The following is a 16,441-nucleotide window of genomic DNA, read 5'->3' on the forward strand; positions in this document are numbered from 1 at the left end:
TCTTGCATTACATTGATTGAGCTTGACTACATTGATTGAAAAAAGAATGAGATTGTCGTCTACTCGCAAATTCACGTGTCCCTATGTTAACCACCAGGTGGTGCCACAGCATTTCAAAACGCACTGTAGTATGTCCAAACACCACACAACAGCATAGCAGGATGGAAATAATAAAAGCAAGATATTATTACATAATATATTACAATATATGCTTGATAATTAATTATTGGACTATGAAGAGTGTTTATTATGTACAAGGTTTTTCAAAAATGTTCAAACGTTTACAGCCAGCACAATTTGGATCAATTATTGAGCTTTGAAAAGCGCTACAGACTAGCATCATATCCAGTGGTTGTATTTGTACATCATTCTGGCTTGGACAAGGCTTAGGCCTACTTACTTGAATAATGCTACAAATGCATTTATTTCTTCATTCAACATTAAGAGTGTAGTGATTTGCCCTCTTGTATTTCTGTTGATATGACATAGCCTTCACGGTATCAATGTCCATGTCGTTTAATGATATTTATGAGTGACTCCATGTCTTTATTTAGTAGCCAAAGGCCTTGGCCAGACCAATAAAGAGGTTTCAATATTGTTAAAATTACACTCTGGCATACAAGACACAAATAAGTTCATGTCGTTGTGGATTACTGGAACTCCTATTAGACATAATTCAAGGGCGTTCTTCAGTGTGACAGCAGTTTCACATTTGGACAAGGCTTTTACATGACTAGCATGTAAAGACTGTTTGGTTCCAAATAACACAGGAGTTTCTATTTACAGAAAAAACCTCCACATTTATTTCATGAGTTACACAAGATACAACGATACAACAGAACATACAGTATATACAAAATATGTCCTACATATTAAGAGAGACAACAGATATAACTGCTCTTGTTTTTGTTTTTGTTTTTAAACCTGTATCCCTTTTTCTTTTATGAAACCGCCTCGCTCCATATTGGCTAGGGTTTTCTGACATGGGGTACTGGGCTACAGTGAGCCATCATCAGTTGTGTCTTGTGAAATGGGTATTTATACATCTGTCTGTGTGGTTATGTTGAATGATGGCTGAGCATCGTATAGGATTCCCATGTAAATCAATGCCCCGGTTTACACAAAGTAAGAGTGTATTATTTGTGTACAAGGGCATGTGTGTGTGTGTGTGCCAGTGAAGATCCTCTACATAGTTGCTGGTCTCTCATGTTCACTGATAATGGCATTGTGCTCTTTTGTCATGTGGGTACTTGTCAATCAGTCAACAACAGTGTTTCTCAATACAAGTCAGGACTAGTTGGTCTTTAGATTGCTAGAGTACTCCATAAAGACCACACCAACAAGTCACTGCCACTTAAGACTTATCTGGGTCTAGAGATTGTGCGTTCTGCAGTGAAAGAGTCCATTGCTTACATTATTGTGGTCTGTGTATGTTTGAGTCCCAGTGTTACCATGGAGACTGCCAGGGGTGTGGCTCCAATTAGAAGTTCCCCCTAAGCACAGATCTATGATCAGCTTACAGTCCCGAATCCTAACCTTACTGGCCTAAACCTAAAACTGACTTTAAATCAGTGTCTTGGGGCAACTTCACCCTATTCTGTCGGGGGTCACTGGCGCTTCAGACAGTTGTGTGGTGTGCACTCGGTCTGTTCCTCCAGCTCGGGGCAGGGTGTACCGGCGTTAGCCGGCCGCAGGAGGATGTAGCGGGTACGATGGCGGACCCCTCCCCTGGAACAGGGCCCCAAACACAGACCCCAGGACGACCACATAGACACCTCACAGTCTAATGGTGTCTCTGAGATAGGGAGGGAGAGGGAAAGAGATGTGGTGAATGAATTAACACAGAAATGAAGTGAATCGATATAATCACAGAGAGAGAGGGAGAAAGAAAGAGAAAGTGAGGGAAAGAGACGGGGGATGTGTGCATGTAAACCTACCTGAGAAGCGTTGAGGGTGGATAGGGTGAGGCAGAATGTGATTGGACATGGGAGTTTGACGGGCAGATGAACGGCTCTGTCTGGTCAGCCGTATGGAGGCTATGGGCGGGAGCTCTGTGAGACGGGGGTAGAAGAAGGAGTTGGCTGGGTGGTTGGGCATCTGGGAAGTTATCTGGAGGGGGACAACAACATATAGAAAACAGTCAACAACAAACCCTAAGACACACACTAAAACACACACTAAAACATACACTAAAACATACACTAAAACACACACTAAAACACACACTAAAACACACACTAATCTCAGATTATTACCGGTACTTCTTAATAATTCAAAGCTGTGTGCTTTAACTGTGACTTTGTGTTAGTGGAAAAAGTTCAATTACACTTTCAAGTCTTCCTTGTTAGGGGAATGTTAGTAGCATGCCTACACCATAGTCATTATAGAGCAAGGGGCAACCTCCGTGGCCCTCTTTCCCCCTTAGGTGAAAGTGAAACGAGGGGAGAAGTCGTCTGTCTCACCCGTGTGATGTTTTCCTGAGGGACGGTGGGATAGTTGGGTGAAGAGAAAGTGAAGCCGCTGTCCGTCCCAGAGTCCAAGGGTTGGAGGTCAAGGGTCATTTCCTGTTTCCACTGGCCGCCCTCACAGAGGTTAAGACTGTCCACTCCCACAAACCAATCAGGGCTAGGGATCACCTTCACCATCAGAGAGAGCTGTGTCCATAGAGGGGGGGAGGAGAGGAAAGAGGAGGAATGAAATGAGGTAGAGAAATTAAATGAGAGTTTAGTTACACTACAGTATTCAGATCATGTGTGTGTAATATTGGCTGTGGTAATCAGACAGGATTATAGCTGAAGCTAACACATGCATGGACAAAATTGGTCATTGGCTTTACACATCCTGGTTGTGTAATAGCCTGACGTGTGTGTCCACCCGTTCCAGCACACCCGCTGTTTCCTGTGTGGGGTTCAACTCTATGCTCCTCTACTCCCCTCTCTCCTCTGTGATGGATGTTTCCTGAAAGACAGTGACCTCATGCAGGAAGCGTCCTGGGAACCGGCTCCGGGGTGGCAGGCGCCCAGAAAACAGCACATTAAAGACCAGGAAGGGAGCACAGCCTCCCTCGGGACAGGACGCCTGCTATTTGTGGATCTGGGCTGAGGTGGGACAGGATGGGGTAGAGTGGACAGGCTTGTATGGGGTGGGATGGGGCAGACATCAAAGTGCACTAGGTGCATTAGGGTGGAGTGGTGTGGAGAGTTTGGACTCTGGGAAGCAGCAGCAGCAAGCAAATGAGGATGACATCAGTGGTGTGTTTCTATCCTGTGACACACAGTGAGGGATGAGGAGTTAACAGAGACTAGAGAGACTACCGACTAGCCCAGGGGCATCTCTACTATTCCATCCGCTTTGACAATTATCCTTCACTGACCTCCTCCTTCCTTCGCTCACATCCCTCCTTCCTTCCCCACTTCCTTCCCTCCCGCCCTCACTCCCTCGCTCGCTCCCTCCCTCCATCCTTCCTCTCATCTTTCTAAACCTTCTCTCAAACGGTGGTTTTTCCAGGAATCCCTCCTGCTATATCCATTTCATTGGCCTGTGCAGCGAGTGGGAAGGCGGCGTATCTATCGTAACACGTTCTGGCTTGATCTGTCCACCGCGGGGGCAGCGGTTTTTACATGAAGGCCAGAGACACTCGCTGACACACACTGATACCCACTTATAGTCCCATAATCACACTCACACTCCATTTAGGCATGCTCTCCCCAGGGCCCACAGAGGAGTCCCAGGCCCAGAGAATGAAAAATCCCCAACCGCAACCCGTCCAAACCTGGCAGTACCAGAAGCTTAAAGAAATATGCATAACTGGTCGCACTAATCTGTCGAAGTGCGGTGGTTTCCTAGTGTAGAGTAGACTCGATTGGTTCTGGTAGTTGGTGAATTGTTTGTTATCTGTCTGGTTCCAATTTTGTGCTTGACAGAAATAGAAGTTTTATGAATATGGAGATGAGAATCATGTGGGGATGTTTGGAGCATTGCAAATGTGTTTGCTTTGTGGAAAAGAGAATGTGTGTGTGTGTGTGTGTGCGTGCGTGCGTGCGGGCGCGTGTGTAATAAGCATAAGCCTACGTGTGTATCTCTTTGTGTATTTCCAGAGAAGGACAATTTGAGCCATCATTGTCACGTTCCACACAAAGACACACACATTTCCATGCCCCCATTCTCCGCCTTGCTACCCACTGATCTAAAAACAGATTGGCCAGGCCAGCACAAATACACACACCACATACCTCACATTTAGATCAGAGAATGCCAGACAAACTCCAGCCTTCAGTATGGGGCAGGCAGCAGTGGAGAGAGATGCTTTTTGTGGGGGTTGTTTGCACAACGGGCTCCAGGTGCGGGCAGGCAGTGGAATTACTAATAAACAAAATGTAGATCACCAGCTCCACTCTGTGGCCCTTCTATTTCCAAACCCCCAGGAGCTACCCTCCCTCCCTCTCTCTCTCTCTGCCCCTTTCTCCCCCTCTCTCCACTTCAGTCATCAACTAAGTGCGAGGGCAAAGATAAACAAACAGACACAGGCCCCAGGCAGCCTAGAATCCACCTAGAATGGCTAGCCTCCTGCCCAGCCTCAGTCCCAAACCCAGCCCCAGCCTAAGCCACAAGCTCCAGCCCCAGCCTATCGTTCCAGCCTCACTCCCTTATCCAGCCCCAACCCCAACCCCAACCCCAGCCCTTGCTCAACCCCAACCCCAACCCCCAGCCAAAGCCCTAGTCTAAGACCCAGCCCTTGCCTATTGTTACAGCCTCACTCCCAGCTCCAGCATCAGCCCCATGAAGCCCCCTCCTGGGCCCTGAGTTCAGCGGGGGAGACAGCAGACATAGTCCAGACCAGGCAGGACGGATGTGGGCGTTTGTGGCCGTAGGGCTGGATGCTAAACTTAGTCTGATTGGAGCACTGTAGAAGAGTGATTAAGTGTTTGGCCAGAGAGGGTGGAGTGAGTCAAGGGGTTTGCCTGTGGTGGGATCGGGTCATGAGTTGACAATGGATTGAGTAAAGGAGTGTGTTTGTTGGTAAGGATTTGTGGTTGGAGTGGAGAGCAGAACGGATGGTGGAAAGGTTGTGAAGAGGTTTATGTAAAGCAACAAAGTGTGTGTGTGTTTGTGTGTGCATGCATTGCGTGCCTGCGTGGGTGTGTGTGATGCCTACCAGTGGGCTCCGAGGTTGCAGCAGCAGTTCTGTGGAGCTGTGTCCGATGCCAGTGGGGATGCCCGCTGTTCTGTACATGGCACCGACCTCCCGTCTCTTCCTGGCATCCTTCGCCCCCTTCACCAGCTCCACAGTTACCCCCACCTCAGCAAAGTTCTGCACCCCTATACTCGCCAGCGCCCCCTCCTGAAACAGCCGATGCTGCCCATTGTGAGTGATAGCTGTTGGGAGAAGACAGGGAGGCAGTGAAAAGCACTGAAAATGCATCTTTTCTTCCATTCTCCTTGCCTTGATGCCATCACTCTCATCTAGATTGAGTTAATCTCACTGCATTAATGATCTCTTTACACACACATGACTTGCCTAGTTAAATAAAGGTTAATCATTTATATAAAACTACAAATTCATTTTCTTTCTCTTGTTGTCTCTGTTTCTTCACTCCCCATACCGTTTACCTCCTTCCCCCCTTTCTGATGTCTCACATTTCTGCTGTTTTCTTTACTCGGGATTGTTGCCTTTGTTCTCGCTTTGTCCTTATTAAGAACTGATTCTGAGTCAGATGTCTGTTCTTTGTCCTGTCACTCTCATTATAAGCCACACTTGGCCCGGGATCAGTGGTTATAAGGCTAGCAGAGGGTCAGTCAGACAAACTAACAACCACACAGTCTCAGTCTCTTTTATAACATCTCTGCCTTAGCCAACCTCAGGATCCACGCACACACACACACAAACACACACACGCACGCACACACTCACGCACGCACGCACACACACACGGGTACGTGCATACACACGCACACTCCCGACGCACCCACAAAAACACACTTCACACACTATCCTGTTTCTCCTCAACCCCCGTCACTTATGCACTTAATTGAATTTCCATACTAGCAGGTTTCCCACAAGCGTCAAGTTCCTGAAACCCAATAATACAGATTAAGATTCGGATTCACGTAACGTTTCAATTTCTTGCCGCAAATTAACGACCGCCCTCCTCAACTCCCAGTCCCAAAATGAGTCATGTTTTTCTTCTTCAGTGACTAATAACTCTTTTATATAACTGTCTTCCCTGGGCTCATTGTCCCTGGCCCCCTCCAGTCTAAGTCATCAGAGGCGTGTCCATGTCCCCAGGGCCTATGTGCAACGTTACTGTCTCTATATGCAGCAACAGGCCATCACCCACTGGCAGGCTGACAGGGCATGGCTGGAAGTTCTGGAAGCCAGACAAACCCACAGCGGCCACATACAGTGATGCAGAGATCAAGTCTGGCACACGCACACCTCTGCCATCCATCCACGCTGGCAAGGCAGGGCAGAGCCAAGTAGAGCCTGATGCCACTTTCCTCCCTCCTTTAGGGAGGGAAGACATCTGACCCCACCACACTCTAAAAACCACCATAGCCCCTAGTTGCCTCCAGGACCCCAGCAGCCCCAAAATTGAGAGGAGGAGGGTGAGGGCGAGGGAGAGTGAGCTAGAGTGAAGGAGAGAGAGTAAGTAAGAGAGAGAACCTGTGGGGTACCCGCCCTGTATCATCTGGTAGCATTTAGCCTCTCTCTCTCTCTCCCCCTTGTGTGTGTGGAGGTGGACTGGGAGCGCAGGGCCGGGCCGGGCCATGGGGGGAAGGGGAGGCCCGGAACAGGTTAACTGGCCAGCTGTGAGCCCTCCAGCACATGATCAGGTGAAGAAAGGAGCAGGCCGAGCCAGTATCCCTGTCAGGCCTACTATCCCTGATCTGCTCCCTGACCGCAGGGGGGAGAGGAAGAGGAAGGAAGTCAGCAAGAGAAGGGAGGTGACCACAAATAGAGACATGCCACTCTTAAGACTGCTGAGAACAAGGCAGCCTTTGTATTTTACCTGGTCTGTCAACTCACCACAAGAGTTCCTTGAGCATCTCTCTCTCCCCATCTCTCTCTGTAACATGGTTTTCTCTAGAGAGTATGGAGAACTGTGGGTGGTCTACTCTGTCTCTCTCTCTCTCGCGCGCGCTTTTTATCGATCAATGTCTCTGTCTCTGTTGTTTAAAATAGCCTCGCTCCTTCACCCTTTTTCCCTTGTGAGCCCTGATGTGAAAGGGTTTTATGTTTGAAAAGTGATGTGTCCTTTCCATTCCACCAACCAGTTGTCATGAGGGGAAAAGGCAAAGAGAGGAGGCCATTATAGGTCATTGAGACGACTATAAGGAGTATACGCTGTGTCTGTATTCTGATCATCAAGGGGGTATCATGAAGTGTCTAGAGGTAGTGGTTAGGGCCTGATTTTGGACTGAGCTAGTGGTTCATCTCACCTATGAGTTTGGACCACTGTGCAGGGGGTCGGAACAGTGGGTACTGCTTAGGGAATGTCTGGGGGCTCCAGTGACCCGTAAATACCAGGATGTAGGAGGCAGGACCTCTGGCCGTACACTCTGTCCCATTAGTCGGTCCAGCAAAGGATAGGGTGAGCTTCAGAAGCACCACCAGCAGCTGCTGCAGCCAACCGCAGGATAGGAGCTTCGATGACATCATCTAAACTGGACACAGAGGGAAGAGAAGAAATGTCAATTACAAGTGTTCGCAACAGAGTAGGATGGAGTTTCATCAAGACGCTGACACTAAGAGTCCAGGTCAGGATGTGTGACAGTTAGTTAAACTAGTTTCCTTGTACTCTACTCTATACTGTATCATCCCAGTATGTCGGGTCAGGGCAGGGGCAGTCAGAGGGCAGGGTAGAGGGTAGAGGCCATCGAACTGTTAGCATTCATCAATGTCACTGTATTGTCTGGATAAGACCCTGGTCCAAAATAAACATGGCCGACATTCTAAGGATAGACATAAAGCCTGCTGACTGACCTCACTGATTGACCATCCTCAAAACATCCCTGACCCTGACCTGACCACTGCTGAGTCACACTGGATGTGCTAATGGGAGAGTGGACCATCCATACCGTATATGCACATGTTGGTTGTCTATAAAGACATCTGTGTATCTGCAGGTGTACATGCGTGTGCGTGTGCGTGTGTGTGTGTGCATGCGTGCGTGTGAGCGTGTGTGCGTGAGCCCCGGTTCCCTGTACTCTGCCACTGTACATCAGGGCTTAAGGGGGATTTACAATGCTCCCGGAGATGAGTGTAAATCAGCCGTACTGCCAGAGCCACGCTGCCTGTCCTGTGTCGTCGTCCCCCCCCCCCCCCCATCCTGATTTACCGCCCTGTCTATGAGGCTGGTAGAATTAAAATAACAGAACAACAGCCTGGCAAGGCTATTTTCAGTGTGCGTGTGTGGGTGCGTGTGTGTGTGTGTGTGTGTGCGTGCGTGTGTGTGTGTGCGTGTGTGTGCGTGTACGTGCGTGCCTGCATGCGTTCGTGCGTGTGTGTGTGTGTGTGTGTGTGCGTGCGTGCGTGTGTGCGTGTACGTGCGTGCCTGCATGCGTTCGTGCGTGTGTGTGTGTGCATATGCCTTCTGTCCCCACTAAGGTGTGTGTGTGCAGACAACATGGTTTCCGCTCTGAACAGAGAGGGAATAGACTATGACTGCATTGGCGTTTCTTTTTCTCGGTTATAGTCTGAACACTGAACGTCCTGGGCCAAAAAGGGCCGAAGAGGGTACAGTGGTTTTGCAGCTTATTCTCAGACTGCCCTCAGAATGTGCGGGTGTGTGTGTAGGTGTGTGTGTCGCCAGTGTGACCCGTCCCTTCTTCCTGCAATATGGGTACAGCAGACCTGCAGCCGCTGAGATGATCAGATGACAGAGCTGGCTCCTCTCTGCCTCCATACTCATGGTATTTTTACCATGCCTGTTAAACTTTGCGGTTGTAAATATAAGTGTAGAGGAGAAAGTAAATGGGTAACATGCACACTGACATATACAGCTGCAGACAGTAAACTATCGCTGCAGCCTACTCGTGATATGCCATCAGTGATGTAGTGGTAAAAAAAAAAAAAATTGGTGTGATTGCCGATCGGGGTTAAAAATGTAAAAAAGCAATGCTCCCGCTTACTTTAAATGCATTTCTCCGCAAAAGGTGGATAACTGTCAAGCAAAAAAAAAAAGGTGAGTAAACTAGGTTGACTTGTGTTTACCCTCCACTACAACACAGTACGCCATGAGAAAAGACTTTGAGTAGAGTTTTGGAGCAGCCTATATTGGAGAGGTAACAGTATCCACAACTGAAAATAGGCTTCAGGGACAATGTGTTTTTGTGTGTGTGTGTGTGTGTGTGTGTGTGTGTGTGTGTGTGTGTGTGTGTGTGTTTGTGTGTGTGTGTGTGTGTGTGTGTGTGTGTGTGTGTGTGTGTGTGTGTGTGTGTGTGTGTGTGTGTGTGTGTGTGTGTGTGTGTGTGTGTGTGTGTGTGTGTGTGTGTGTGTGCTGTTTGACTGGCCCTGTCTGCATCATGTGCCTGCTGGCTGCATAGGGGCACAGATACTGTATCTTAACCTATAGAAACATCATATGCAACAACCTCTCAACATCACTTGCCCCTTTCCCTCTAGAATCTAGACAGACAGTGTCAATGGAAAGCTGTTTGGTGCTAATCTCTCGACAATCTTTGGCTGCCCAAATCTGGTATTTATTTCACTAATTGGTCTTTTGACCAATCAGATCAGCTCTGAAAAAGAGTTGACTTGGAAAGACCTGACGTGATTGGTCAAAACACCAATTAGTGTACAAAACATGATAATTGGGCTGCCTGTGTAAACATAGCCGTTATGTCAAGGAATGGGGCGGCAGATAACCTAGTGGTTAGAGCGTTGGGCCAGTAACCGAGCTGACAAGGTAAAAAATCTGCCGTTCTGCCCCTAAACAAGGCAGTTAACCCACTGTTCCCTGGTAGGCCGTAATTGTAAATAAGAATGTATTCTTAACTAACTTGCCTGGTTAAATAAAAAAACATAATGAATCTCTTTTAATCTAAGGTTAGACATGTAAGGGCTGGAAGTGCGTCAGGGCAGTGGGGTACAGTCAGTACTCAGCGGAGAGGATGAACAATACCACTGACTGACACGCCGAGATTAACACGGCACTGACTACTCACTGTCAATCTCCATCAGTCACATAGACACAGAGAAACACAGGCACAGCATATTGTAGGCACGTTCATTCTCATCAGCGTAGAGACAGCACGGGCTGGAAACACACAGCACGTTAAGTATCATCAGTCGACACAGACATAGCCCAGACGCAGCCTCATACATAGACACACAGCTAAATGCACACGTTAGGATTCATCAGTCGACCCACTAGCAGACTTAGACAAAGCAGTTTTTCTGGATTTCTCTGGTGCACGAGACACAATAAAACAAGGGGATGTGGAGTGATGCCAAACATGTTGCATGTGGACCTACACTGTGTAATTACACCAACCTCATGCAGTGCAGGACTCACACACACACGCACGCGCACACACACACACACACACACACACACAAACCAGCATACACATTTAGACACACACACACACCATGAAAGGAGGTCAGATAATTCCTCTCTTCCAAATGCAAGCTGAAGACAAACCACAGCGATGCCAGTGTAGGCAGGAGTTAAGAGAAGGAGAGAAACATGCAGATGAATGCAGGGTTTGAGAGAGGGACATATGCTGAAGCATTCACCAGATACCCGGCTTTGTTATTTTATTCCAAACCCTCAGCAGAAAGAGAAAGAGTAGAGAGGAGGGAGAGAAGAGAGAGAGGCAGACAGCACTATCACCTTTGCATTTTTGGTAACAGGAGCATACACACAAATACATACCAACTCACACATCATGTAGAAACAAACTTACACACTAAGGGATGCACAAATAGAGATGTACAGTAGGGACCAGCACATAAACATACACATACACACATGCCAAACCCAGACCTGGGTTGAAATACTATTTTAAATATCTCTATTACTTTGACATACATTCAAAGTAACTATTTAGCTATGTTTCTTTTGAAAAGACAAGTAGTTGAATATTTTCATGTATTTGGAAATACACTTAGAAAGTATTTGAACAATTCTAATACACTGACTCAAATACACTCCCAGGCATTTAACCCAGGTACTTGAAAATAGTATTTGAAATAAGTATTTGAATATACTGTCAAAGAAAAAGTATTTGAAATACCAAATACACATTTATTTGAACCCGGGTCTGACAGAACCACACACTCATGCACATACTCAGAGTCTCTGAATCAAACCTTCAGGGTTGTAGATTGAGTTTCTTACCTGGGAAGGACGACTCAGTAAATGACAGAGGGTATATCAGCAGGACAGAAAGACAGCACGACAGCAAGGAATACTCAGCTCCAGTCACTCGCTCTCTTTCTCTTTCTCTCTCTCTCTCTCCACTGGCACAGTCCGTCTGGTTGCGGGAGGCAGGGAGCCTTATCACAGTCTTCCTTCCTCACTCTACTCTATCTCTCTCCAAATCTCCCTTTCTTCCACCCTCCTCCCTCATTGTATCCCCTTCTACCCCCCCCCCCCTCTCTCTCTAGCTTTCTCTCTCCCTCCCCTTCTTTTCTCCCCTTACCTCTCCTTGTATGGGAAGGCAGTGCACAGCACCCCCCTTCTCCTCTATAGTATCTCTCCCTCTTTCTTCCGCCCTTTTTCTCATTCTCTCTCTGTGTGTACACACACAACTTCTCCCGCCGTCTCCGTGTTGCTGTGAAAACTCAGTAACCCCTAACCTCATATTGCTGACATGGTCATCAAACACCATGTTGCCCACAACTTAATAGATCTTACTTGGCAGTCGGTGCATTCCGATTGTACAGTGTTAACGTTTTCCCTGAACTATTTTAATTATTACATTTGGGGCGGAGAAATCCCAAAAGTCTGGTTGTTGAATGTTGACAGATCAGCAGTCTGGCTCTGGAAAAGGGAAGTGCTTCCATCCAATAATGAATAGAACAGGGTTAAGCCTTAGTGGTCAATCCAGCTAATGATTCCACTGGAGAAACTTCCTCTGGTCAGTGAAGTGAAGGAAGGAGGGTGTATTAAAGCTCGCTCGCTCGCTCTGTCTGTCTGTCTGTCTGTCTGTCTCTCTGTCTCTCTGTCTGTCTGTCTGTCTGTCTGTCTTGACATAACTATTCCGCCACAGCTGGTAAACACATGGGCAACTTAGGAGGGGCTCCATTACCGAGCTGGCTATTGATCCAGGTGTTGGGCAGCAGTGTGAATGAGTGTATGTGTGTTTGGTTTTACTAGGACTTCTGGTCCTCACAAGGATAGTAAAACAACGAAGTGGGGACATTTCGTTGGTCCCCGCAAGGAACAAGTCTATTTTAGGCTCAAGGGTTAGGTTTACGAGTTAAAATTAGGGTACGCACACACACACACAAAAAAAGCACACACACTCTGAACAATCATGTAATCTCTAAATATTTAAGCCTTGAGCTATCCTCCTCTCAAAGCAGACCGTGGAGTCCATTTAAGATCCTCCATCCTCCAGACCATAGGTGTGGGCTACCACAAAGGTCAGGGTCTCAGACCAGGCTTATCCCAACGCTAAGGACGTTCCTTCCCTTAAGCTGTTCTGTGAAGCAGCCTGGGTTACCTGGCCACTATGGCCTCACCGTGAACCCTCTACAAACCTTTTTTTACATTTTTTTAGATGTATTTTTGGGGGTGTGCTCCTGCCTTGACTGTAGTATCTGTTGTAGCATTTTATTGTGTCATTTGCTGCTGGTCTTGTCATGCAGAGCTCCCTTGGAAAAGTGACCTTGGTCTCAATGGGACTCCCTGCCTAAATAAAGGTTAGCATAAATAAATAACATAAATGAATAACTAACTGGAAGGGAAGAAAGGTCGAAGAAAGGTCGAAGAAAGGTCGAAGAAAGGTCGAAGAAAGAAGAAGAAATATGAGTGACTTCGTTCCAACAGCTTCTTGCCCCTTATCTTCCTTACCTCCTTGTTTCTCTCCCTCTCTATTTCAATTTCTGCTCCCCTTCCCTCCCTCCTTCCCTCTCACTTTATCCCCTCTTTCCACCATTCACTTATCTAGCCCTCTCTCACCCGGTCTCGGTCTAGTAGCGTTTCCATGAAATGTGTCTAGAACATTAATATCTTATATTCTGAGAACATGGCAACCATGTTCTGTGTATGTTTGGTGTGACGCTGATGGAATATTATCGTAAACCGTACACAGGAATGTTCTTGCAATGTTCCCATGAAACGTGTCTATCACATTAATATTAGAATGTATGGAATGTTCTCCTAACTGAACGCCAGAACATGCTAAATAGTAACAAAGAGGTTTTTGCTAACATACAAGGAATATTATTCTAACTAATGGGAAACTGGACACTTAAGCATCCCGGAAACATTACGGGTAACATTACAAAAACGCTCTCTCTCCCTAGAATTGTTTGCTGTGTTCGGTTTGACAAGACATGTTCTCTTGGAATCTGTTCTTGCACATCACTGGAACATTCCCATGGAAACAAAAAGGTAATGACCCAATGAGACTCTTAACCCCTAGAGCAGTGGTATTCAAAGATATATATGTATATGTATTTTTAAATATATGATGAACAAAAATATAAATGCAGCACAACAATTTTACTGAGTTACAGTTCATGTAAGGAAATCAGTCAATTGAACGAAATTCATTAAGTCGTAATCTATGGATTTCACATGACTGGGCAGGGGCGCAGCCACGGATGGGCCTGGGAGGGCATAGGCCCACCCCCTGGGGAGCCAGCCAATCAGAAGAAATTTTTCCGCACAAAAGGCCTTTATTACAGACAGAAATACTCCTCAGTTCCATCAGCTGTCCAGGTGGCTGGTCTCAGATGATCCCTCAGATGAAGAAGCCGCAAGTGGAGGTCCTGGGCTGGCATGGTTACACATGGACTGCGGATGTGAGACCGGTTGGAGGTACTGCCAAATTCTCTAAAAAATGACGTTGGAGGCTTATGGTAGAGAAATGAACATTCAGTTATCTGGCAACAGCTCTGGTGGACATTCCTGCAGTCAGCATGCCAATTGCACATGCCCTCAAAACTTAAGACATCTGTGGCATTGTGTTGTGTGACAAAACGGCACATTTTAGAGTGATCCCCAGGACAAAGTGCACCTGTGTAATGACCATGCTGTTTAATCAGCTTCTTGAATTGCCATACCTGTCAAGTGGATGGATTATCTTGGCAAAGGAGAAATGCCCACTAACAGCAATCTACACAAATGTGTGCAAAAACGATTTTTTGTGCGTATGGAACATTTCTGGGATCTTTTATTTCAGCTCATGAAACATGGCACCAACACTTTACATGTTGCGTTTATATTTTTGTTCGGTATATTTTTTAGGAACAAAAAATTAAAAGTGCAGATATTTGTATAGTACAATATACAAACGTTTTAAAAAATATATATATTTTTTTTTTGTAAAAACCTTGGGGATGTAAATTTATTTATTGGTTCCTTTCATTTTGATAAGTGATGAAAATGTAGTGAATTGAAGGTTATTTGATGTAAAATATTTTATGTACCGATTTGAACAAAATGAGATTTTGTGTGGGATGGAGTAGCGAGAAGTTGTCATGAAAAAATGGGGTACCCAGAAATTGTGGTGGAAAAATGGGGTTCCCGCCGAAAAAGTTTGAATACGGGGGTCTGGGGCAGGGGCTGGGTTTCTACTAAGCTAACATATGGCATTGTTTGAAGATGGTCACAGCAAGGATCATTTGGCTATTTGATTTGGAATTGCATGACTCCTGTAGGTATAAAAAATGTATCTATATATATATAGCCTTACTGCTATTAGCCCAAAGAAACACATTGAATAAAAGATTCATACATGGAAATACATAAAAAGAAGTATGTTTTGAAGTGTCTGTTCTATATCTGAGAGATTTAAGAAACTTTTCCTTATTTTTTTTTTTTATTACAGTGGAATGACCCGTATGTATACCTTTGACATGGACATGCCCCATTCACTTCCCTTCATTTTTCGGCCCTGTACCGGATTACCTTCAGACGAGTTCTGTGACACTTGTGGAGGTCGTAGAGCAAAACAGAGAACACCATCGGAGAACACAATGTGTTTGTGAGACTCTCATCTTTCCATATAGGGGTCATATTATTACTGTGTCGCCCAAACCATTCAGACGCTACAGATGTTTTTGTAATGCGACCGATTTTCGGAATGCCTGCTGGTCTGACAAACACAGCTGTAGCGGTTTATCAAGACGCAACCCATGCAAAAAAAACAGATATCTCTAGTTTAAACTGACGGATGTTGATGGGCATGTGTTATGTTAATTCGATTTGGCCGTGAACATCGACTCTAGGGGGGAGGGTCGTTCTCTATAGTTGTGGGAGCATTTGTTGTTTGCTGGGAGGTTACAGGGAAAACCTAGACTTCCCCTGCCTGCTGATTAATGACAGAGAGCTGGGCGTCAACACTGGCTGGCTCGCATTGGCCTAGAGGAAAACGCCTCACACACACTTAGATTTACACATTGAGACACATACACATAATACTGAGACATACAGACCACGAGCAGAGTGGAACGTCACACTGGCCTGCCCTGAATTTGAGTCACTGCGGAGTGCACACATCTGCAGAGCAGATAACTAGAGCGCTAGTCGATAGGAGTCAACCACACATGATCAATGTAGAACCCACACACAGATAAGCATACACAGTCCCCTCGTCAAACACCCGCTCACACTTGCCAAGTAAACAGTGGCAATAGCCAATAGCGAGAATAATATTGACAAACAATGGCTGGTACCATAACCACGATAGCTGGGTTTGTGCCATACTAGCCACAGCTGGAGTTTAGGGTTTATAAGTCCATTATTGAGACACCCTCATAAGGGATACCAGGGATGGAAAAAGTAGGCCCAATAAATACTGTTCTATTTCTATTCAGACACTGTAAACAACATTTATTGACCATCCACTTGTAATGTGTCAAGTTGATCCATTGATCTAATAGGCTACACACACACACGGCACAGAGTGAACAGACAGTACGTACCGTACTCAGGACTATCGGGAATAAACAGGGAACTCTACCAATGTCACCCCTTATGATGCAATCTCCAAGCCGTCCATTCATTGTCAAGACTAATATTTAGATGGGAATGAGAGCATGGGTAAATATTTGTTCGCTTGTCTTTGGGTTGCTAACACAATCCTTTGATTGAGCATGAGGGCCTGTGGAGTCTCTTGTCGTGGTTAATTAATTCCACATATACATGCACAGAGATGACATGAGCTCGTCTTCTGTCGTGTCAACAAGAAACACTTTTAATCCCACTTAAGTACCACACCACACTGAGTGTTGATCTGCCGCTTGTCTGGCGATCAATTG

At 46.1% G+C, this 16,441-nt stretch overlaps 1 protein-coding gene across 2 annotated transcripts; it reads right to left on the minus strand.

The window, feature by feature from the left end:
• Positions 1–219: 219 nt before the first annotated feature.
• On the minus strand, positions 220–11,667 carry LOC109864595 (spondin-2). Of its 2 annotated transcripts, none has more exons than XM_020452444.2 (6): positions 11,346–11,667; positions 7,441–7,665; positions 5,156–5,376; positions 2,463–2,654; positions 1,938–2,109; positions 220–1,795 (listed from the first exon to the last, which is right to left on the minus strand). In XM_020452444.2, the coding sequence occupies exons 2-6, from the start codon at positions 7,658–7,660 to the stop codon at positions 1,608–1,610; spliced, it is 993 nt and encodes a 330-aa protein (XP_020308033.1). In that variant the 5' UTR covers positions 7,661–7,665; positions 11,346–11,667; the 3' UTR covers positions 220–1,607. The 2 variants fall into 2 exon arrangements, with proteins under 2 accessions (XP_020308033.1, XP_020308034.1); XM_020452445.2 differs by having other exon boundaries at positions 780–1,795; positions 7,441–7,660; positions 11,346–11,549.
• Between the last annotated feature and the right edge of the window lie 4,774 nt (positions 11,668–16,441).

The sequence above is a fragment of the Oncorhynchus kisutch genome, linkage group LG19 (assembly GCF_002021735.2).
Source record: "Oncorhynchus kisutch isolate 150728-3 linkage group LG19, Okis_V2, whole genome shotgun sequence".
NCBI lineage: Eukaryota > Metazoa > Chordata > Actinopteri > Salmoniformes > Salmonidae > Oncorhynchus > Oncorhynchus kisutch.